This window comes from Orcinus orca, chromosome 8 (assembly GCF_937001465.1).
Source record: "Orcinus orca chromosome 8, mOrcOrc1.1, whole genome shotgun sequence".
Lineage (NCBI taxonomy): Eukaryota > Metazoa > Chordata > Mammalia > Artiodactyla > Delphinidae > Orcinus > Orcinus orca.
The window spans coordinates 43,396,104-43,420,635 of record NC_064566.1 but is presented as its reverse complement, the minus strand read 5'-3'; the positions used below and the strand labels follow the sequence as shown (position 1 = coordinate 43,420,635).

Genomic DNA, 24,532 nt, shown 5'->3' with positions numbered 1-24,532 from the left:
TATTTTTTTCAAGTTTACATGATGATTTACAAAACTTGACCATATTAGTTCATAAAGTAAATCTCAGAGAAGCCATATTATACAGGCCACATTCTATACTACAATGTAATTAACTTAGAAATCAGTAACCAAAATGTATTTTTTAAAACCATGCATTTGGAAAGTAAAAATATACATTTCTCATGGATCAAAAAAACATCAAATTGATATTTTAAAAAATACTTGGAAATTTAAAATGTACTAAATATGAAAAGGAAAACCATAGATCAAAACTCATGAGATGCAGTGAAAATGGTCCTTAGAGTTATCGCCTTAAATACTGTTATTAGGAAAGAAGAAAGGCTTAAAATTAATGAGCTTAGTGTCCAACTTCATTTAGAAAATGAAAAACAAAATAAACCTAAAGAAAGAAGATAATAAATATATGAGCAGATATAAATAAAATAGAGAATAAAGATAAAACAGAGAGGATCAAGCAAGCCAAATGTTGGTTCACTGGAAAAGTTAATAAAAGACTAAAGCCTATCCTCTTAAATTGGTTTTTTAAAGTAAGAGAGAAGAAATAAATTAGGAATGAAAAGGGCAGACACAACCACAGATATAACAAAGATTCAAAAAGATAAAAGAATATAATGAACATTTAATCCAATTAATTTTAAAATTTGGCAATCTAAGGGTGACTTAACAATCATCATGTTAACAAACTAAAAGGGAAAACCACATGGGCTTTTCAATAGAAGAAGAAAATATCATTTGACAAAATTCAACACTCATTTAGGATAAAAACTCTTACCAAAAAAAGAACTTTTTATTTTGCCTTCTTGAAGGTTAATTTTTTTTATTATGTAAGTTTTGGTGTACAGCATTATATTTGATATCTGTATACACTATAGAGTTGTTACCACCACAAGTCTAGTTACCACCCATCACCATACAGTTGATTCCCTTCACCCATTTCACCCACCCCCTAACCCCTTCCTCTCAGAAAACGCTACTCTGATCTCTGTATCTATGACCTTGTTTTTGTTTTATTTTGTTTGTTCTTTTTTTTTTTAATTCCACATATGAGTGAAATCATATGGTGTTTATCCTTCTCTGTGTGATCTTATTTCACCTAGCATAATACCTTCAAGGTCTATCCGTGTTGTCACAAACAGCAGGATTTCATTCTTCTTTTGGCCAAGTAATATTCCATTGTGTACATATACCACATTTTCTTTATGCATTCATCTATTAGTGGACACTTAGGTTGTTTCCATATCTTGTCTATTGTAAATAATGCGGCAATGAACATAAGGCTGCATATATCTTTTCAATTTGGTGTTTTTGTGTTCTTAGGATAAATACCCAGAAGTAAAATTGCTGGGTCAGAACTTTCTTAATTTGAAGGATATATTCCAAAACCCTGTAGCAAATACCATTGTTTAATGGTAAAACATCAGAAGCATTTCTTTTAAAATCTGTGAAAAAAGAGGATGCCTGCCATCACCTCTTCTATTCAATATTGCACAGGAGACCCTACCCAGTACAGTAAGACAAGGATAAAATGGCACAAGGTTTGGAAAGGAAGAAACAAACTTTTGTCATTTCCAGATGATAGAATTAACCACATGGAAACCCAAAGGAATGTACAGATAATTTTTTAAAATAATAAGAGCCTATATCATGTAATTGGAAATAAGATCAAAGTAGAAAAATCAATTGCATTTCCATATCTCAGCATTGGTTTCTAAAAAATGATATAACAAAGAAGATATTGCTTACATTAGCATAAAAACAGGAGGTGCCTAGGAATAAATCTAACAAAAAAAATGTGCACAACCTTTATGGAGCCAACTTTAATACTTTACTGAAAGCCACCAAAACACCCAAACATGAGACTCCCCTTGTGGTCCGGTGGTTGGGACTCCACACTTCCACTGCAGGGGGCGTGGGTTCGATCCCTGGTCAGGGAACTAAGGTCCAGCATGCTGCATGGCGTGGCCAAAACGTTAAAAAACAAACAAACAAAAACCCAAACATAATCTTACATATATGAAAACTTGATATAAGCCAGCAGTATCACTGCAGTTCACAGAAAGTAGGTGATTCTGGGACAACTGGTTTTCCATATAGGAAAGAAATAAAATTGAACCTTATCTTTAACCATATAATTTGGAAAATATATTTGCAACAAATGTAATCAATGTCATAAAAATTAAAGACTTTAATATGAAAATGGCACTTGAAAAGTTAAGAATCTTTTTGACCTCAATTTGGTAGTCTATAGACCCCATAAAGGAAAGGAAAAGATAAGCCACTAATTTGGAAAATACATTCACAACAAATATAAGCAAAAAAGAAGAGCCACTAATTTGGAAAATATATTTGCAACAAATATAACAAATTTTCAGTATTCCAGAATATGTAAAGAATTCTTAAAGATCAATGAGACAGGCAAATAACTCCATATAAAAATAGACAAATGGCATAAATATACATTTCACAGAAGAATACTCATTAGTAATTAGGAAAATGCAAATTAAGACTACAGTGAAAAACTATTAAATTACCAAAACTTATAAAATCTAACACTAAGTATTTGGCAAGGGTGAGGAACAAAGGGAGCTCTTATTCAATGTTAGTGGGAGTGTAAACAGCCACAACTCTTTGGAAAACAATTTGGCTTTATGCTGTAAAGCTGAACTTTCGCATACCTACTACTCAAGAATTTCATTCCTAAGTGTATATTCCAGAGAAACTCTTGCCCACATGGATCGGAAGACATATACAAGAATGTTCACAGCAGCATCATTCATAGTAGCAAACCGCTAAGAACAACCTAGATATCCATTAACAGGAAAATGGATAAATTGTAGAACAGTTAACTGTGGCACACACAACTGAATATTATATATACAGCAGTGAAAATGAATGAGCAGCATAGAGGCATTTTAGAAACATATAGAAAGAATTTAAAACGAGCAAGTTGCAGAGACCACATATAGTATGATATCATTTCAATAAAATTCAAAGCAAGAAAAACTTTATGATGAATAGATATGTAGCTAAAAGCAAAACAAAACAAAAAGCTGTTTAATAAAGGAAGGACTAGAATTTTTGTTTTTCAGCTGCAGCCTCTGGCTCCCAGAATGGGGTCATGAGCTACCTTCCAGCATCCTGGCTTTGCCAAGACTGAATCAGGCCAGACCCCCAGTGCAGCTTTCTAAATTATCACCATCATGTGTAAGGAGCCTGTGGGAAGTCAACGTACCCAGAGCACTGGGTACAGAAGGCCTGGCTAGAGATTTAAATGAAATAGGCCCGTGGATGAGCACAGGATCTAAGAGCCGACCAGAGGCCAGAGAACAAGAGGCAGGGGCTGAAACCCAGCCAGTCTGAGGGAGATGCTTGCACACTGCTACTGAGGATCCTGGCTGTAATCACTCTACTGCCGGTTCATGCTCCAGAACATCACTGAGGGTGTTGAGGGCATTGAGAGAATTGCAGCAAAAACCAAATTAGGACTTCTCATAGATTCTAAGGGGGCAGGAAATCATGTCTAAAGAATTAGATAGTTGTGAACCAGAGAGCAACACAAGACCCAACATAGAAAAACAACACACCAATACACAATCAGAGAAGCATTCAGCGTTACCGACAAAAGGAAATGGTTAAAAAGCCGTGACTTTAAAGAACGGATTGTTCATTTAGTCTGCTATTGGCCATTGAGAACAAAGTTATGGACCATTAAGTGCCATTCCCTCTAATGTAAGCAGGGACTAAGTGCTGTCAGGCTAGGTGATTTGAACTTGATTATGGGGGTTATAGAAGAATTTCAGTAGGGAGTGACAACGTTTGCTTTGCTTTTTTGAGAGCTCACTTAGGGACAAGTGGGTTGATTTACATGATTCCATTAATAACAAGTTTTTTGTTTGTTTGTTTGCGGTACGTGGGCCTCTCACTGTTGTGGCCTCTTCCGTTGCAGAGCACAGGCTCCAGACACACAGGCTCAGCGGCCATGGCTCACGGGCCCAGCCGCTCCACGGCATGTGGGATCTTCGCGGACCGGGGCACAAACGCGTGTCCCCTGCCTCGGCAGGCGGACTCCCAACCACTGCGCCACCAGGGAAGCCCTAACAAGTTGTTTTGTGTTGAGTTTTGACTACTTTATTTCACTTAAGCAAGTGGAATCCTTGCATTTTGCCTAGGAAAGAACATGATGTGAGGGCACAGGAGCAAAGGAAGAACCAGTCGACTGTGGTCACAAGCAGGGGTGGCAGCGAGGGTTAGGTAACTGGGCTATTCTATTCACAGCCAGAGGCTGCTCGCTTTCTGGCCGTGCCATTCTAGCTGCATCCTGGTTCCCAGATGTAGCAGTCACATCCCTGCCCTGGAAGGGCTTGCAGCTCACCAGCAGCCATGGAACCAGCTGGAGACATGGTTGAGTACACAGTCTGTGTAGGCACAGAGTCTCTAGTCTTCTTCCCAAGCAAGTGCTGACGATCCAGCCAGCCATATGACCCTTCCGTTTACATGGAGACAAAAAATATATATAATTATTTAAGAGCTTTTATTAATCTCAAGTGAAGTTACCAGATAAAGTTTAGCCATATGTAATCAAGTCGGGGATTGCACTCTAGTTGAGGTGTAAAGATATACAGCAAATACTCCACATGGAACTATAGAACTTGACACTGGAAGAAACAACAGCGTGGTAATGACAATGGTACAGTTTATTGAATGTTTACTATGTACCAGGCACCATGCTCAGCATTTTGCATGCATCATCTCATTTAATCTTCATAACCGATTTAGGAGGCAGCGACTATGATCACCCCCATTTTTCAAGAGAGGAGACTGAGGCAGAGAGATGTGAGGGTACTTGATGGAGGTCACACATTTGTAAGTGGGAGAGAAGGTCTGATCGATCTCAAAGCCCATGCCCACTGCCACTACACTCTACTGCATCTACGGTGAGGGGCAATGCTGCTTGAGACTTCAGTAGGACCTGCAAGGAAGCTCTCTGGTGGGTAGCAGTGAGGTGATGGAAATCTCAGTACACTGCTGAGGTTGAGAGCAAGGCAAGCCTGGGAGAGGCACAAGCTGCCTGCATTCAATGCTTTGGGAAAGCAGATTCCCTAGAAATCTGCACTTGATTCCGTGTTCAGAGATCCCCAAAAGTGATTTTGACTACTGAGGAAAGGAAGAGTCTAAAAAATAAACTGTAGGCTATAAAGTTGAAAATTATTCCACTCAAAAAAGTAAATTAAATTGATTGATTCAGTCCAACCTGTGTTTGTTGAGTACAGCATCAATACAAATCAATGAGGCTGCACAGGGAACCCTCTGAGGGACCAGATTTTAGAAGGACACACAAGAAAGATTGAAGAAGGGACATGCAAGGCAGGATAAAAGTCTGGCTTGAACCTGTAGGTATAATGTAGCAAAGAGGCTGAGTCTGAAAAGCAACAACAAAAAATACTCTAAAGACGGCAAAACAGTGCTGTTTCTTTTGGATTAAAAACAAGGCAAGGATAGACCCAGCACTGAAGCAGATGGTGTAATATTACATGATTGGGGAGAGGCAGGGTTTTCTACTCTCCGCTTTTGTTTTCTTAATCAAGGAAAATGGTCCTCAATCTAGAAATGTTAAGCAAATATCTAGATGAGGAAATTGAATCTGGATAGGTGAGAAAAATGGGAGAGCAATGAATTCAGGTTTCTAAGCCCGGGTGAAAGATGATATGTACATACAGAGAGTAGTGTCTTTGATGTGGCCTTACTAAATCAGAATTTGTTGATTGACTGAGTTAACCCCCTGGTGTTGAAATAAGTTGCAGATATACCTCAGTCTTTGAAGACTCAGGAAGAATTCCTGGACCAAAAAACTAGTGATGAGTACATTTTCTACTTTCATATGAGAAAGAAACATGAGTCCTGATCCTTGTCAAAATTCTAGAAAGGATTGTTAAAGAAATTGTGAATATTGAGAAAGAAATTTAGAGATTACTAAGGAATCACTGGTGTTTACTTAGAAGCTTTGGAAAACAAATGTCATTTCCTTTTCTGGGTGGTGTTATGAAGTTTGTCATGCCAATGGACAAAGCAGGCTTTGTGAAGCTTGGTTTCAGGAAATTATTTTGTTATTAAAGTTTCTTATAAGAGCCCAGTGGACAAGATACAGAAATGTGGACTGGATGGTACCAGTTGGGTGCCATGCATTTAAAGTTTATAGAACAGGCTCACCCAAAGGTCTCTAATGGGCTAGATGGCTCTGTTCTTGGTCTAGTCCTATCTGACGTTTTGTTTTTCAATATAGCGTAAAGGTACAGGATGCCCTTTTTTATCGATTCCACAGAAATCCCGAATCTAGGAGAAATGTGTCAGATGGAGAAAATATCCCAAAGATTTCCCCTTGATGGAACAAAATAAAGAAGATGATCATTAACAAGACACACATAAAGTCTTGAATTAGGTCTAGAAAAAGATCAGTTGCACAAGTAGAACATAAAGTCATCAGACTTCACCACCCCTGCTGTGGAAAGACCAGATTCCACTGCAAGTTAGGAAGAGCCAGGTGAAGACACTGCTGCTAAAAGGACTTCTGCAATCCCAGGGCACAGGGTGAAGGTGCAAGGGTGTCTCTCTGCTCTGGGTTGTTTGATTCTGGACTCTCCTTGAGATGTGTCCTGGGAAATTAGAGGGCAAACAGAGTGGGTAGCTCTTTTATGACAAAATGATAGATGACCTGGAGGTACTGACGAAATAAGACACTTCAGTGTATCATGAGACCTGCCTTCAAACATCTGAATGTCTTTCATAAAAATGTAGACTTACTGTTCTCTAGTTTCCTGGAGAGGGCACAATTGGACTCACTGGCTTGCAGCCAACCCGTCAAAGATCAAAAGAAAGAAGTTTTCAATACTTAAGAGTACACAGCCCTGCAGTGGGCTTCTTGGACAGCGGGGAATTCTACCATCCTTGGAGAATTATAGTAGAATCTGGGGTGGGAGGGAGGTAGAGGGAATTCCTATGTGCCTCCATGGCTGGGAGAGATGAGCCCTAAGTGTTCTCCCATCATGTATATGATTTGAATAATGACTGTTACCATTTATTGAGCTTAAACTAAGTGGCAGGGCTGGGCTAAGGTCTTTGTGTGTGCGATCCCACTGCATTTTTTTTTTTTTTTTTTTTTTGTGGTATGCGGGCCTCTCACTGTTGTGGCCTCTCCCGTTGCGGAGCACAGGCTCTGGACGTGCAGGCTCAGCGGCCATGGCTCACGGGCCCAGCCGCTCCGCGGCATGTGGGATCTTCCCAGACCGGGGCACGAACCCGTGTCCCCTGCATCGGCAGGCGGACTCTCAACCACTGCGCCACAAGGGAAGCCCTCCACTGCATCTTTGTAACAAATGAGGAGACTGAGGCTCAGGGAGGCTATTAAGAGCTTAAGCCCACACAGTGATAGGTCAGAGAATGGAATTTTGATCCCAAGCCTGAGTTTAAAGTATAGGCTCTTAATTTCTATGTTATATATGATCTCCAGTCTATATACTTCATTCTTTCATTCAGCAACTATGCCCTGGAATGCCTTGTTCTGCACCTCCTCCTGCCTCTCACTCATCCACTTAAGCTGAGCTCACTACTGTCTCCTCTCTGAGGTTCCCCACTTCCTCCACACAAGATGAATTGCTTCCCTCCTGTGTTGCATGGCAGGGGGCACATTGTGTCCTATTTTCCTGTGCAGTGTTGGTTTTCCTACTGGACTGCAAGCTCCCAGTTTCCTGAACAGCTGGAACCAGTGCTTATTCATCCCTGTCCCTCAGCACCACAAACAATGCTCAGAAGATGGTGGTACTCAACAGGTTTATAAGTTAGTCCATTCATCCATCCAGTCATTCATTCCAGAAACCTAAGAAAGAGTAACATCTTCTTTCTTTCTTTTTTTTATTGGAGTATAATTGCTTTACAATGTTGTGTTAGTTTCTGCTGTACAATGAAGTGAATCAGCTATATGTATACATCTATCCCCTCCCTCTTGGACCTCCCTCCCACCCCACCCCACCATCCTACCCATCTGGGTCCTCACAGAGCACCAAGCTGAGCTTCCTGTGCTTTATAGCTTATTCCCACTGGCTATCTATAAGGAGGCAAGAACTTACAATGGAGAAAAGACAGCCTCTTCAATAAGTGGTACTGGGAAAACTGGATGGCTACATGTAAAAGAATGAAATTAGAACACTACCTAACACCATACACAAAAATAAACTCAAAATGGATTAAAGACCTAAATGTAAGACCGGACACTATAAAACTCTTAGAGGAAAACAAGGAAAAACATTCTTTGACATAAACCACAGCAAGATCTTTTTTGACCCACCTCCTAGAAAAATGAAAATAAAAACAAAAATGAACAAATGGGACCTAATGAAAAAAACTTTGCACAGCAAAGGAAACCATAAACAAGATGAAAAGACAACCTTCAGAATGGGAGAAAATATTTGCAAACGAAGCAACAGACAAAGAACTAATCTCCAAAATATACAAATGGCTCATGGAGTTCAATATTAAAAAAACAAACAACCCAATTTAAAAATGGGCAGAAGACCTAAATAGACATTTCTCCAAAGAAGATGTACAGATGGCCAAGAGGCATAAGAAAAGCTGCTCAACATCACTAATTATTAGAGAAATGCAAATCAAACCTACAATGAGGTATCACCTCACACCAGTCAGAATGGCCATCATCAAAAAATCTACAAACAATAAATGCTGGAGGGTGTGGAGAAAAGGGAACCTTTTCGCACTGTTGATGGGAATGTAAATTGATACAGCCACCATGGAGAACAGTATGGAGGTTCCTTAAAAAACTAAAAATAGAACTGACATATGACCCAGCAATACTACTACTGGGCATATACCCTGAGAAAACCATAATTCAAAAGGATACACATACCCCAATATTCATTGCAGCACTATTTACAATAGCCAGGACATGGAAACAACCTAAATGTCCAACAACAGATGAATGATGAAGAAGATCTGGTAAATATATACAGTGGAATGTTACTCAGCCATAAAAAGGAATGAAACTGGGTCATTTGTGGAGATGTGGATGGACCTAGAGTCTGTCATACAGAGTGAAGTAAGCCAGAAAGAGAAAAACAAATATCGTATATTAACACATATATGTGGAATTTAGAAAAATGGTACAGATGAACCTATTTGCAGGGCAGGAATAGAGACGTAGACGGTAGAGAATGGACATGTGGACACAGAGGGGGAAGGGGAGGGTGGGACGAATTGGGAGATTAGGATGGACATACAAACACTACCATTCGTAAAATAGATAGCTAGTGGGAACAAGCTATAACGCACAGGAAGCTCAACTTGGTGCTCCGTAACATCTTATTTATCTCTCTCCCCCTTTTAATCCTTCCTGCATGAAACTCCAGGTATCATTCTCCTACTCAACCACCTTCAGTGTCCCTTTGTATCTACAGCATTAAGTACAAGAGCCTTAGCATGGCTAAGGGGCCTCTATTATATGTAGATTTTCATACCCTCAAAGGTCTCATCATCCTCCCCTCCATGTCCCCTTAGCCCTTCCTGATCTCTCTCTCCACCATCTTCTATCCTATCCCCTAGTCTTTGATCATATTGTTCCCTCTTCTTGGAATATCCTCTCCCACCCTCATTATTTCCTCTCAAAGTGTTATCCATTCTTCAACGTCCCAGTTCAAACATCGCCTCCTCCAGGGAAGCCCACCCTCACACCCTGACCAGGACCTCCCTTCTCTGTATTCCCAGTCCTTTTTTGCTGCTTTGTTGTTGTGACAGTTTTCTAATATTCTACTTTATTTTAGCTTGTTGGTCCATCTGATCCAAAAGATTATCTAACAATACCCTTTTCAGCAGGAACTATGCCTTACTATCTCCAGAATTCTTGTGATACATGGCATTATCTATCACTGTATCCCCAGTACCTAAGGCAATACCTGACATCTGTTCCATAAATAGGTGTTATTGAATGGATGGATGAATGGATGAATGAATTCATCAGAAGTTCTGCATTGTAGCATCAGTTTGCACATTAACTAAATATATAATTTGTGACATTTCATATCAATTGCTCTGGACCCCAGTTTCCATATCAATAAAAGGGTGTTCAAGGAGTCAGGGAGAAAGGGTACTCATTTTTATGGATGACTTTGCTGTGTGCAAGGCAATGTGCTAGGGACGTTATTTACCTTACAGGCCTGAGGGAGGGAGGGAGGGATGAGGATAGGGGAGGGGTATACAAGCAGTGAAGAGTATGGGCTTAGGATAAGGCTTCCTTGAACTCAAGCCCTAGCTCTGCTACTTACTAAATGTGAGCTTGGGCAAGTTATTCTAATCTTTTAAACCTCTGTTTCTTCAGCCATCAAGTGGTTGAAGAAACCACTTGATAATAAGAGAACCTACTGGTGAGTTTGTTGTGAGGAGTTGAATATAAGGTACTTAGCCCATCGACTGGCACGTAACCCTGAATTATAAACAGCAGCTCATTATTATCATTCGGTTACTTGTGTGTCTTCTTGTTCCGTTTACCCCATGAAGAAACAGAGCCCCTGAGAGGTTAAACTACTTGCCCAAGGTCACATCTTCTGTCTGCCCTGTTTCCCTCTCCACCTACGGGACCCTGCAGGATAAATCCTTCGAGAATGGCCATGAGCTCTGCAACACAGCCTGTGTTCCCATTTCAGGGTGAAATACTAGAAAGCCACCCCATGTTGCTGCTTCTCAAACATGCCCAGATTTTAGCATTTTATTATCTAAACATTTAGCATCTAACACTGAATATCTAAAAGCAGGGTCAATCTTCTCACGGTTATTCTTCTGTTTAATAAAGGAAGAAAGGTCATAATCTAAGTTATAAGAGTGAACAGATGTAACTTTTTCCCTATGAGATTCAAAGCCAATACCTTTTTCTCCCCCATCATTTGGCTTTGTGCAAAAGTTCAAATGCCAGTTACTGCTCCTCTGCGACTAGATGAGTGTGGGCTGCCCCACCCCATAAAGGGGGCCACACCCCACCTGGCCACTCAGCAGGCATTTGATTCAGAAGAAGAGAAGGAGATAGTAACCATCAGGGTTACTAGGGTTTTCTGTGATGGAGGATGTGATGCACAAATGTGTAGAAGTTTTTTGTTTTTCTTTAAATAAATTATTTTATTTATTTATTGTTTCTGGCTGCGTTGAGTCTTCGTTGCTGCACGTGGGCTTTCTCTGGTTGCAGTGAGCGGGGGCTATTCTTCGTTGAGGTTCGCAGGCTTCTCATTGTGGTGGCTTCTCTTGTTGTGGAGAATGGGCTCTAGGTGCTGCATGGCCTTCAGTAGCTGTGGCTCATAGGCTCAGTAGTTGCGGCTCGTGGCTCTAGAGCACAGGCTCAGTCGTTGTGGCTCACGGGCTTAGCTACTCCGTGGCATGTGGGATCTTCCTGGACCAGGGATCTAACCCGTGTCCCCTGCACTGGCAGGCAGATTCTCAACCACTGCGCCACCAGGGAAGCCCTGCATAGAAGTTTTATGGAGGACATACAGGTAGGCAGGAGAGGGATCATTAGTGGCAGGCCGTTGTCAAGGGTATATGGCTCATGGAGCTGAAGTATTCATGCCCTACATGTCCAGGAGGACCTCCCCCAGAGCACGCACAGGTGGGTTTTATTTGTCATGTCCATGATCTCGAGGCATCAACAAGCCGTCAGCGGGCTGCGCCTGCAGAGCCCTTTTTGCTACAAACATGGCCCCCTGAAGTAGCTCCGAAGCAGTTTGATCGTGGGAAGAGAAATGCCAATCTAACCCATTTGCCGTTGATTTCTTAAGCAGATTCAGGCACACAGGATGAAGCACAGCTTTTGCAGGAATGGTTTAAGCTGGTTCTGGAGAAGAATAAATTAATGCGATATGAGTCGGAGTTACTGATCATGTAAGTAAGGCAACACAGATAACAGCGAGGCCTAAAAGCAAAGAGGGCAGAAGTGGGGTGGCCCACCCTCCTGGGTTGACGTCTCAGGATTTTTTCTTCTTGTGCATACAGAATTGTGATTGAGACAAATTGACATTTGATGTCTTGCATATCATGCTGGCATTAGTGCAGAGAATCTTCAATTGTCTGTTCTCTGCTGTGGAGTCCTATGGCTAAAATGATTTCAGGTAATGGGTCTGGAGCTGGAGGGCATTTGGATAAGACACTTTCAATCCATCCCTGTCCCCCACACCAGGGGGGACCCACTTGCAGTCACACACCTGCAGTGGGGAAGCATGTGTCTGGCTTCTGTGTGTGAATCATGGGAAGGGCTTGCTGAAATCGCCTGACCACTTCCTTGGGAATTTAATGGATTGAAGGTGGAGATCGGTCTGGCTGTCCTCTGAATGAGAGGTTGCAGTCTGGCTGGGAGATCAGAAAGTAGAGATGGATCTTACCGTCCTCTGAAAATGTTGAAGGTCATTCCACCTGTCACCATTCTGGAGGGAAAGGAAGTAACATTTAATATAAACTGACTAAGCACCACAAGTTGTACTGGGTGCTTTCACTTATGCTGTCTTATTTCATTTTCACCCCAACCTTGAGAGTTAATTTTGGGAGTCTTTGAAGGGGTCTAATAAAATTCTTTTCCTCTTCTCTGCCTGGGTTCTGAGCCGGGTGAGAAATAAGACAGTTGGGTCAATAGTTGACCCAGAATATCAAAATAAACTGTTTATTACTGATTATGGCTAGCTCGGCTAAATATGAGAGCCCAAGTGGGCTTGCTAACTATATTCATTTCCTAGGGCTGGACTAATATATTATCACAAACGGGGTGGCTTACAATAAGAGAAATGTATTCTCTCTCAGTTCTGGAAGACAGTCTGAAATCGAGGTGTCAGGAGGGCCATGCTCCCTTCGCGGCCTCTGGGGGAGAATTCTTCCTTGCCTCTTCCAGCGTCAGGTGCCTCCAGGCATCCCTTGGCTTGTGACTGCATCACTCCAACCTCTCCCTCTGTCTTCATGCAGCCTTCTTTCTCTGTGTGTCCATGTCTTCTCTTCTGTCTCTTGTAAGGACACTTGTCGCTGGGTTTAGAGCCCACTGGCATAATCCAGAATATTCTTATCTCAAGGTTCTTAACTTAATTACATCCACAAAGACCCTTTTTCAAATAAGGTCACTTTCAAAGGTTCCAGGGGTTAGGATGTGGACATATCTTTTGGGAGTTCACCATGCAACTTACTATACTACCCAACCCCAGAATTAGACACACTCATCTACCTAGTCACAAGAGGTAGCGAATCACTTGCTTCTTAGGGGTAAGGCTTTTACCCTAGACCAGTGGGTCTCACCTGGGGGCAATTTCCATCTCACTTCCTCCTTCCAGGGATATTTGGCAACGTCTGAAGACAGTTTTGTCTATCGCAACTGGGAGGTGCTAGTGATATCTAGTGCGGAGAGGCCAAGGGTGCTACTGAACATTCTACAACGCACAGGGCACCCCGCTTCCCTCACCAACAAAGCATTACCCAGCCCAAAATGTCAGTAGTGTCAAGATTGAGAAATCTTGCCCTAGACCCATAGCAAGGCTCAGAGTAACAGAGAACACATGTTTGCTGCAGGCAGGCTGATCCCCAGGGAGAAAGGGTGTGAGCTGAGTTCCCCTAGTCTGTTCTTCCCAAATTCACCTTCCCTGGGGTGAGAGTGAGCATAAGCATGAAAGTGGAGAGAAGAAGCCAGGAATTATACTCCTTGAGCTCCACTGACATGAAGGAAATGCCAGGAATGGGGAAGAAGGGCTCATCTGTAGCAATTACTTTTATTATTACTATTTTTTAAAATTCATGTACATGCTGAGACTCAAAACAGCTAAGTAATTTGTCCATCTCCGCCTGACTACAAAGCCCTTTTTATACAAGTGTATCGTCTGCCTTTGGTCCAGGTGTGAATTATAAAGTTCATTGACAAAAAAGTATCAAGCACATTCCATGTGCTAGGAAATGCGCTGGGTACTGTGGAAGTAGAGATGAGTCAGGCCATAGTCCCTATCTTCGAGGATCTCATGGTTTCAGGGGAGACAGACACGCAAGCACACAGCATGAGAGGACTGAGAAAACATAGCAAGCGCTCCATGGAGGTTTGTAGGAGGAGCAGTCAGTGCACAGGCCCTGCCGGCAAAGGTCAGGTGGGTGGTGACTGCTCGGTGACTGTGGTCACTCCTTGGTACGCTGTCAGAGGGAACTTTCTCCTCCACCAGAGGCCAAGGAGGAGAACTCGGATGTGTGAGCTAGACAAAGGCAGGTGGGAGCTCTGGTAAAGGATAGGTTTTAGTTTGGAGAAAGACCTGCCTGAACTAGGAGAAACGTCTTACACTGGTGTGTCATTTTGGGTCCCTTGGGAAAGCAGGTGCCACGACAGAATTAGAAGTACAAGAGGTGTATTGGGAGAAAGGAGAAAGGGAGTGGGAGTGAGAGGGAAGTCTTCAGACCCCATGCAGTCCTGACATCTGTAAAAGGAGAGGGGAGGGAATGAGAATTGGCAGGAGGAACCTCAGACCGCAGTGCAGCCCTGAGCCAGGCGAAGGGAGCCCCAGAGCGAAGACTGCCCATCCGAGGAGTCCGAAGTGGGGCAGAAATGGCCCAGCTCCAGCACCGCCACTGTGCTCGCTCGCTGGCTGGAGCTGCTCAGGGGCAGTGTGGCCTCAGCACAGCAGTGAAGTGGATTCTGCTACAGCAGTCAGCTCACTACACACTACACTCCTTCCAGAGTTCTCTCTTAAAGGAAGATCTGAGTGGTGCGTTTCCACTGGCTACCAGAGTGGGCCAAGGGAAGTTGAGTGTCAAGAACAAAAGGGAGAGTATTGAACAAAGCATGGACCTTGGCCCACGTAATAGTAGAAGTAGTAAAAATGACAGCGACAACAGGGTATAGTAAGTGACCCAAAGCTATAGCAGATACACATGCAGCCTGCAGGTGGGGCTGCAAGGGAAGGCCCCCCTCCACGTCAAACCCAGGGACCTAGACTCAGCGCTCACCCTCTTCAGTGTCTCTGTAGCATTGGACACCCTTGATCTCTCTCTTCTCTCCTGAAACTTTCCTCTCTTGGCTCCTGTGGCGCTGCATTTCTTGTTCACCCTTCCAACCTTTTGCTCGCTTCTTCCCTGGCTCTACCTCTTTTGTTTGGCTTCTAAATGTAGGTGTTCCCAAGGTCCTGTTTTCAAACCTTCTTTTCCTCTATAGCAGGGGTCCCCAACCCCCGGGCTGTGGATCGGTACTGGTCCATGGCCTGTTAGGAACCGGGCTGCACTGCACAGCAGGAGGTGAACAGTGGGCGAGCGAGCGAAGCTTCATCTGCCGCTCCCCATCACTCCCCATTGCTCCCCACTGCTCCCCATCGCTCGCATTACCGCCTGAACCTTCCCCCCCTCCCCCGGCCCCCACTCCCGTCCGTGGAAAACTTGTCTTCCACGAAACTGGTCCCTGGTGCCGAAAAGTTTGGGAACCGCTGCTCTGTAGCCTCCCTTTTAGAGATTACGTGGCTTCACCTATCACCTCTGATCCCTGCCTCATCCATTTGTGGTCCTCATTTCTCCTGAGAACGCCAGACCTGCACTCCCACAGGTTTGCAGAACCTCCACATTACCACATGGCCCAGCTTGTGGGAAGCTTACACACATACTCTGACACACATGGGCTATCCCCAGCCATGGAAAGGTCATGAAGTTCTGCCTGAGCTTCACCGAAAGCTAACTTCACTTCTTGACCTTGCTGTTCTGTCGGTGGACACACTGAGCCCCCAGCACTCCGGCTTGACTCCTCCAGAACATCGCTGATTCTTCTTCCCACGTCAGTTACAACCAGATGGGTAGTTGTCCAGTATTCTGCCTCCACCCGGACAGAATGTCTCACTCCTCTTTCCTCCTTGTTTTCTTGTTTACCACAGTCAGAGATCTGGGAGTTGTTAGAGGTGATACTTGAAGTCACGTTGCCCCTAAAAGAGAGGAGAGGTTCAGATTGTCATTGCTTCTACTGTTCTAGTCATTTCTTCACAATCCAGTCCTGGGTGGCCTTCCAAAAGCTTGCTGAGAGCACATTACAACTCCCCATCATCTCTTGAGTTCAGCATATCTCAGCAGCAGTAGCAGCAAAACTTTCAGTTTTGAGATATTCCAAGACCCCAGTGTTTTTTTTTACGTTACGTGGGCCTCTCACTGTTGTGGCCTCCCCCATTGCGGAGCACAGGCTCCGGACGCGCAGGCCCAGCAGCCATGGCTCACAGGCCCAGCCGCTCTGCGGCATGTGGGATCTTCCCGGACCGGGGCACGAACCCATGTCCCCTGCATCGGCAGGCGGACCCTCAACCACTGCGCCACCAGGGAAGCCCCCAAGACCCCAGTTTTAATAAAGAAAAAAGAATGCAGTCGCTACGGTCAATGGGTTTGTTAGTCAATATTTCTACACAGATCTCCAGTATTTACAAAGTTTGAACATTGTCTCATCCCCAGGGCCCGAGAACTAGAATTAGAAGATCATCAAAGCAGACTGGAGCAGAAATTAAGAGAAAAAATGCTCAAGGAGGGTGAGTATGGTGATATGTTTGGGGCCTTTGTTAAAGACGTTTTCCCCCATGAAGACAAGTGACCAGAACATGCTGCACATTGCAGAGTGGAGCGCTCTTCCTGCCTTGTGTCACCAGCCTGGAAGTCAGAGGGGGCACAAAGCCAGCCTTCCTCTGCCCCCACCAGAGCACAGCAAGTCCTTCTTAGCTTCATTCACTGGGGCCGTGAGAGCAGCATTTAGCTCCATCCCATGTGCTAATAGGAACAGAGTCATTTAGTCACGCATTCATTCACTTATCCATCCATTCATTTAACAAATATTTGTTGAGAATCTAGAGTGGGCCTGGCAGATGGAGAAGAGCAGCCCTGCCCTGTGGCCTCACTCGGGAGACTGACACCCAGACCAGTAGTTATGACACAGTGAGATGAGGGTCATGACTTAACGTGCTTTGGGAGCACAGAGGAAGGCAGGCCTGGTTCTGCCAGGCACTGGGGAATGGAAAGGAAGCATCCTTCCCACCACGGGCTGGGCCAGGGCATCACACATGAGAAAATTATTTCCACCATGAAGGAGGGAGAGTTGAAATAAACTTAATTGACACCATATACTGATTTATGCATTCATAGGCTCCAGCCTGCGAGGCATATTCACTCTGTTCTGTGCCTGTGTGTTTGGGGGGCCAGATCCGTGCATGGCTTTCCTACATTTAGACCTAAGTCTGAAAGAGCAAGTTAAATCATTTCTGTATACCTCATGGACCGAACATTGCACCTACCTATGGGTTACCTGCTTCAGAGCAAGCCCTTAGTAAATATGAGACATTTTCATCATGATCATTCTTATTTAGGTATTTTATCCCCATTTTACAGATTAGAAAACCGAGTCTCTGAGAACTTAAAAAGCATGCTCAACGTAAATGATGGGTCTAAGACTTGGGAACAGATCATCACAGACTTGGGGGTCTCCTGTTCTTTTTCACATAGTAGTGTTTGTAGATTGTTTCTTTATAGCAGTAGAAAACTATTTCTAACAAAATCCTTAGAGAACTGTTCTGTACAGAATGGATAAAAGTGGCATACATCATCTTTTGTTCGTCCGAAGGGGCTCAGATGGTTCCATCATTGACAAACCAAAACTGAGAGAGGAATTTTAATTTTTTTGTGTTGATAATCAAATAAGGGGCATGAATACTGAAGTGTACCTAAATTAACAAACCATACTATATAACTAATATCTCACTTACACATCTCATAAAAATTTTAATTTGCTCCATATCAGGGTGGTAAAATACATACCACCGAAGACTCCATTAGTCACTTTTGAATCTTTTTTTTTTTTTAATTCTTACTAAAGAATGATGGTCATACATCTTCTCACTCTTCTGGGGTGTACAAAAAAATATGGCTTCTTCATTTTGCCTTGTCATCTTGCACGAGACCTTCATACCACTAGTTATCAAGAAGAAAAGGAAGGCAGGAAGGAAGGGAGGAAGGAAGGAAGGAAGGAAGGAAGGGAGGGACAGAGGGAAGGAGAGAGGGAGCGGGGGGGGGGGGGGGAAGGGGGGGAAGGGGAGGGGGAGGGGGGAGGGAGGAAGGGGGGGAGGGAGGGAGGGAGGGAGGGGGGGAGGGAGGGAGGGAGGAAAGGGAACTTTTTTTATCCCTCTCTGGTAAACTCAGTCTGCTGCAATAATTTAGGCTGATGCCGTCCCTCTAGGAAATGCTCAGTCTTTGGAGGATGAAAATGTTTAGTCTTGCAGATTGCCACTCCTTGCATCTGCTTGATTCTTAAGGTGACCTCCAGGTAATGGCGAGAGGCGGGTTTGTGTGACTTCACAGCACTGGAAGTCTGTGTGGGTTTCTCTGACTCATTGACTCCCACATAGCTGTCTCCTGTCATCAGGCCGCCACTGTCTCTGCTGGCATTTGCAGCCAAGGTGTGTGGCTGGCCTGACCCATAGCCTGGCCATTCTCTCAGCGTGCCTGGAACCTCACTCCTGGCCTCGCCCAGCCTCACCTCAGCACATCCTCCACTCAGCCTGGCCAGACAGTCTCCACTGTGAGGGCACTCCATCCCTCATCATGGGGAGCCCCATGGCAGGCCCAGTGGCCGTCTACCTTTGCACCTCTGGGGCAAGTGGACATTTCTAGGCTCTACCAATGTGTGCCACACACAGCAGATCAAGATCTGGGGAGCCACACCCAGACCCCTCTTCTCTGCTCAGCCATGAAGTTCTACCTGTCCCACGTTTACACACAGGGCGCCTTTCCAGCTGGCCTCTTCCCAGAGTTCCAAGCAAGGGGCAGGGCAAGAGTCCCTCAGCCCCCCAGTGCTCCCATCAAATGATGTGACATTCCCTGCCTCTTTGGGGGCTTCCAAGGCCCAGAACGGAGAGACTGGAGCCCAGGGCCCTCACCTTTATCTTCTCCGGCCTCTCTCTCCTCCCTCCCATCAAACATGAGCTGCAAAGAGAACGGTGCCTCTTTATTTCCCTTTTGTCATATGTACCTTATTCCTGACACTGTTCTCAGACCTCAGCCTGATGCAAGAGACAGTGGTACCATCTCTGCTCTGGTATCCGGCCCACCACCTAGTCCCAGTGTGTTAAGTAGGAAGAGCTAACAGAATTTATAGAGTCTTCTCCCAAGGCAATAATCTGGTTGACAAGATTTAAAACCTGCCTTTAAAATCTTATTTTGAGTGTCAGAAAGTCATTACTACCTGTCCCTTACTCTTTTCCTTCCTTCTATAAAAATCTTGTCTCCCTGAGGCAATCGAATGTCTCGGGCCAATTAGGAAGAAGGTCATGTACTCAGGGAGAAGCATAGTCACAGTGTGGAAACATCCTCCTAGCGGCCAGCCGTAACCTCACTTGGCTGCCGCCTGGTCTCTATTCAAAGGGCTGCAATTTGTCATTAACTACAAATGAAAAAAGGATTCTCATCATTGAAATAGCTTCCACTGACGCGGATGGTTTACTGAGAAACTTTTCTCACAGATCGCTTTGCTCAGACATGTTCAGGGGAAACTGCCTTTGTGTTGCCTTGTTGGTTTCTTTTTTGTGAGGGGAGGGCAGGTTGGAGGGCTTGGCAGGACTTGGCTAGTATTAACTTCTTTTTCTCACAAAGGGGTTTTCCCTGTCACTTTATATAGAGTCTCAAGATGAAAACCGAGCTGACAGCAGCACAAAGCACCCACCTTTCTAATCTGTGACTTGGAGGGCAGGTCCCTGGTGTTAAATTCATCTCCTTGTTTTCTCCGTGGAAATTAAAGGGCAGAACAAGTCCAGAACAGTCAAGAATGCCCATGCCAAAAGTTCTCCTGGGGTCAAATCTTACCTGAAGTCCAATGTGGGTGTTTTCGTTTGTTCTTATTTTTTACTTATTTTTGTTTGTTTGTTTGTTTCTGTAGAGAGCCAGAAAGATGAGAATGATCTGAATGAGGAGCAAGAAATACTCACCGAGATGATGCAAGTAATTGAGCAAAGGGACAAACTGGTGGATTCCTTAGAGGAACAACGCGTACAAGAAAAGGCTGAAGACCAGCGCTTTGAAAGCTTCATATTCTCCAGGGGCTGTCAGCTGAGCAGGACATGAGGAAGCCCCACAGGGAGCAAGCCGAGGACCAGATCAGGCCAAGCACCCTTCACTCTCTTCTTCTTCCTTTCACAGGATATGTCAGACCTGGAACGTAACTTATACCATGCTGCAATATATATATATATTTTTTGCGGTACGTGGGCCTCTCACTGTTGTGGCCTCTCCCGTTGCGGAGCACAGGCTCCGGACGCGCAGGCTCAGCGGCCATGGCTCACGGGCCCAGCCGCTCCGCGGCATGTGGGATCTTCCCGGACCGGGGCACGAACCCGTGTCCCCTGCATCAGCAGGCGGACTCCCAACCACTGCGCCACCAGGGAAGCCCGCCTGCAATATTTTTAAAAGAATTTAAGATCCTCTCATATGTACTCCAGCTGCCCAAGATCCTTCCAGAGATTATAATGAAGAAAATACAAAGACTCTTTTGAACTTGGCAGTCAACTTCAGTGGGTCTCTTAAATTGGAGGTGACCGTGGCAGATGACTAGCATTGTTTTCCGTAGAAAGTGACACAGAGATAAATTTTCCTGCTGCTTTCATCATTTTCCCTTCCCAATTCATTGAGTTACACATCTAAAGATTTTTAAGAAGCTGCCTTTTCATTAATATATCCATATTTGCCTTTTTTTGCATGGATGACCGGTTTCCAAATGTCAGAAAGAAGCAGCCGCAGTTTAAAGATTAGGTTAATATTTAAATTGTGTTTCCAGAGAAAGAGAAGAAACCTTGAGATTACTGATTACATAAAGCAAATAATTCATATAGCAGGTGTTAATTCAATCCAGGGTGAATTTAATTTACCAGGTGTAGTTATAAGCCTTAATATAATATACATAAGCAATGAGAGTTTAATAGAACACTTGAGCCTTAATTTTATTTAAAAAAAAAAGAAGGAAAAAAGGAAATAAAACTTTGACTTCATACCAGCAGGACTGTTAGTTAACACCAAATGCTGTTGGCTTAGAAAAGCTTTTTTTTTTCCCCCAGAGCACTCTCCTTATTGCCGCTGCAACATAGTGAAAAACGTTTCTAGAAAATGAATAATTTTGAAGCACTTTTTTGTAACTATTGGTAATGGCAAAAAGTATTATAAAACTCTTTCATTTGTTGATAAAATATTGGTGAGGTTGATGCTGCTACTAAAAACGAACATTCTAGTGATCCAGGTGAGGGATGCTCCTCAGTGGTGGTCTTAGGTCTAAACATCTCTGACACTGTCTCCAGGGATTGCACAGGAAATCCACGACAAGACAAGGCCCCCTCTGCCTTCAAGGTGGAGTGAGGAGCAGTGGTCCCATTTACCAAATCCCAAAGTGGGTAATGGATTCTTTGATGACATTTTCAATGTGAAAAGAAAGCTGGGAGATGGAGTTTGTGCACTGACATGGGATTCCTGGGACATCTTGACCGTTCATAGGGGAACCAAAGAAAAGATTTTAAATGGTGATTTGTTGTCATAAAGTATTTGATTGTTTTCCCTCAGTGGGATTCTTTGAGGAGTCAGTCCATCATTGACATGAGACAGACTGAAGAACTCTTCGTTGTATGTTTGGCCTGTCATTTCTACAAGTGTTTAAATGTATTGGTGGACCAATGGTGCTTTGCAACTGCCTGGAGAGCTAACTTACCTCAGTATAAGTTAACCCATAAACCACTTTTGTCTGAGATGCTGTCCGTGCACACCAATCTGGTCAGCTGAGAAGCTGGAAATTAGAAGTGCGCTTGGATTTCCTGAGTCAGCCAACATTTTGGGTGGTATTAAAACACAACCTTTCCATGCATATACCAAGTTCCAAAGGTTGTAGTTCTTTTTCTTTCTTCTCTCCTTCCTTTTTCTTTTTCTTTTCTTTTTTCTTTTAATAATCAGGTCTTCTAGTGCCTGAATTCTATTATTAGGAAATATATACAAGCATCTATTTCTCTCTCTCTCTCTCTCTGAAAACTGTGCCACTTAGGGTAATTTATCTATTTTTATTTATTTGTGTATTTGGTGGAAATAGCTAATATGATTTCCTCATTATTCTGGTTTTCCTGTGTTATAATTTGGAGAAGACCTATTAGCACTAAGCTATTGGTATATAAGCTATTTAATATGCAAATAACCCAGAGGTTTGGGTCAATAAGTTGTATAGTATTAAAGATTTATGGAGATAGTCAAGATAATATTTTCTGCCATCAGGCATTCAGAGGTAAGACTACAGACGTGTAGGAATGTTAATTCATTTTAAGAAAGATACTCAACTTCAGCTTTCCTTCTAGAATGGGTAGAATTGTTCAAGCCCGGTCATCATTTGCTGCTTGCATACGTTTAACAGATGATGCTCAGATGTGTAGTGTCTGGGTTGTTTTTGTGCAAAAGGATTAATTGCCACTTATTTTAATTTGTTCTATTTTGGTTTAAAAGAAAGATTCTCCCAAGAGGGCCAAGAAAGAAGGTGGTTCTTGGCCCCAGTATTCTGTTGATAGATGAGAGAAGCAGTTTGCTCACTTTCTCTTCCAAAGATTATGTTCTGCGGTTTAAGGCTGAGTCTTATCTGGCCAAGTTAAAACACAGACCTCATATTTAACAGCCTTCTACTTACACGGGCTTTCAGTTTTCCCAGTACTTAAAAACCATTTTAATGATCATTTCCAAAAGGATACAAATATTGTGGCTGTTGAACTATGTTAAATGATTGCAATAGAGAAAGTTCTAAGACCCTCAAAAGGTAAAACATTGTACCATTTGAAGACAGTTTCTGTGTATACGGTATGGGTAGGATTATGATGAAAACAGAAGGAGCCTTCACTTTCCCATAAAATAACACTTGTGATCAAGGCTGAGCCATTTAGGACTCTGAATGAGACAGAAAGCCCCAGCCTCAGGTCACATTTCGTAGTCTCACACAGCTTCTAAGTTAAACCAAAAGGCTCACGATGAAAACTTCAGAATTTTACGTAAGCTGGACCAAGAGGGCCGTTCTTAAACTTGCTCTCCCAAACCATTCATTTATTTATGTGTTTAATAAACATCTTCCAAATACCTGTGGGATTCAGCAACCCTGTGCTAGATGTAAGGATACAGAAAGAACATTATTCCTCCACCCACAAGTAAATACAAAGATAAACAAGTACCATTCCCAAAGAAATAAAAAAAATAAAATAAAGAGCCATTTTTATTATAATCATTAACCTATTCTTCTCACATTTATCTCAAGCACAAAGACTTATCTCCCCAACTATTTGTAGTGCTTCTTTGGCAATAAAAACACAAGTTCATGTTTCTAAAACTGTGAAAAATAACCTCAGCTTATACTGTTTCATTTAAACCTGGACTTCGGCAGTGTTAGGCTGCTTGGAATCAAGGGATGTTGAGATGCAGCATATTAGTTGCAACTGAGAAAGGAAGTGGCAGGTGTTTGCAGCTCTGACGAGCTGCAATGAAATTGATGTTTCCTGCATTCTGGAGGCAGATGACGATTCAGCAGTGTCTGCCTTCCCAGGAAGCAGATTTACAGGCTTTTCCTTCCAAACTGAAAACGGCAGCATGTCTCACCCAGGCAGTTCATGAGAGAACTCCCTCAGCAGGGCAGGGGTGGCAGGGGGCAGCTGGGGCTGCCACATGAACGGAGAGAGTGGCAGTCATTGGATGTAGCAAGCTCAAATGTAGGAGTTTTTTGTAATAAGAAGGTCCACGTACAGGGGAGCGGGTACTGTTTCACCTACTGCTTATCTTCTAACCTCACTGCTGAGTGGCTTGTGAGAGATTAATTTGCTTCAGCAATTGGGAACTATTCACGTGGATTGAAATGTGTTACATGTGCACTGCTATAAATACCGAAGTGAACCAAAAACAAATGGTTTTCTGTAGAAAGAATCCAAACATGCGGGTTTGGTCTGGCACCTCTGAGGGCAGCGTCCGTTTCATTTCTTTATTCCAGTGAAAGGACGTGAGCAAAGCTTTGATTTCATGTAGGAGTCTGTGAAGTATCATTGGATGCTTTATTCCCACCGGGGCACCTGGCAGGACTTACCTGGATGTGAGTGGGAGGAGACGTGAAGAAGGCTTGCCTCAGGTGTATTCTCTCAACAAAGAAAGCTGTTCTCAGAGCTGGGCAGGGGGAGAGAGGGGGCCACTCCTGTCCCAGCTCCCATTTCTCTTACCCGGTACAACCCGGTTTTGTATTTCATTCATGCAACAGGAATACTCCCCTCTGCACAGAGCTGGCCCCTTCCTTCAACTCACACCCTTTCAGGACTGAAGTTTTTGGTTTATTTGTTTGTTTCTGTTCTTAATCCCGGCATTGCAAATTCATGAAACGTGAGCACGTGATTCACCAGAATTGCCACATCAGGTGAGTCAAGTGTCTGTTCCCCATCATTTCACGCTGAGTTCCCGCATTGTTTGGAAGCGC

At 43.5% G+C, this 24,532-nt stretch overlaps 1 protein-coding gene across 14 annotated transcripts in view; it reads left to right on the top strand.

Moving 5' to 3' along the window:
• Positions 1–23,284, top strand: part of MICAL2 (microtubule associated monooxygenase, calponin and LIM domain containing 2) — a 222,379-nt gene extending 199,095 nt beyond the window's left edge. For 11 of the 14 annotated variants that reach the window (XM_049713783.1, XM_033404495.2, XM_049713786.1 and 8 more), the window contains 3 exons: positions 11,844–11,946; positions 16,492–16,565; positions 19,955–23,284. In XM_049713783.1, coding sequence (XP_049569740.1) covers positions 11,844–11,946; positions 16,492–16,565; positions 19,955–20,139 — 362 coding nt within the window. In that variant the 3' untranslated portion in view covers positions 20,140–23,284. Of the gene's footprint in view, positions 1–11,843; positions 11,947–12,057; positions 12,174–16,491; positions 16,566–19,954 lie in introns of those variants that run through there. The other 3 variants (XM_049713784.1, XM_049713789.1, XM_049713788.1) reach the window with 3 other exon arrangements.
• Positions 23,285–24,532: the final 1,248 nt, after the last annotated feature.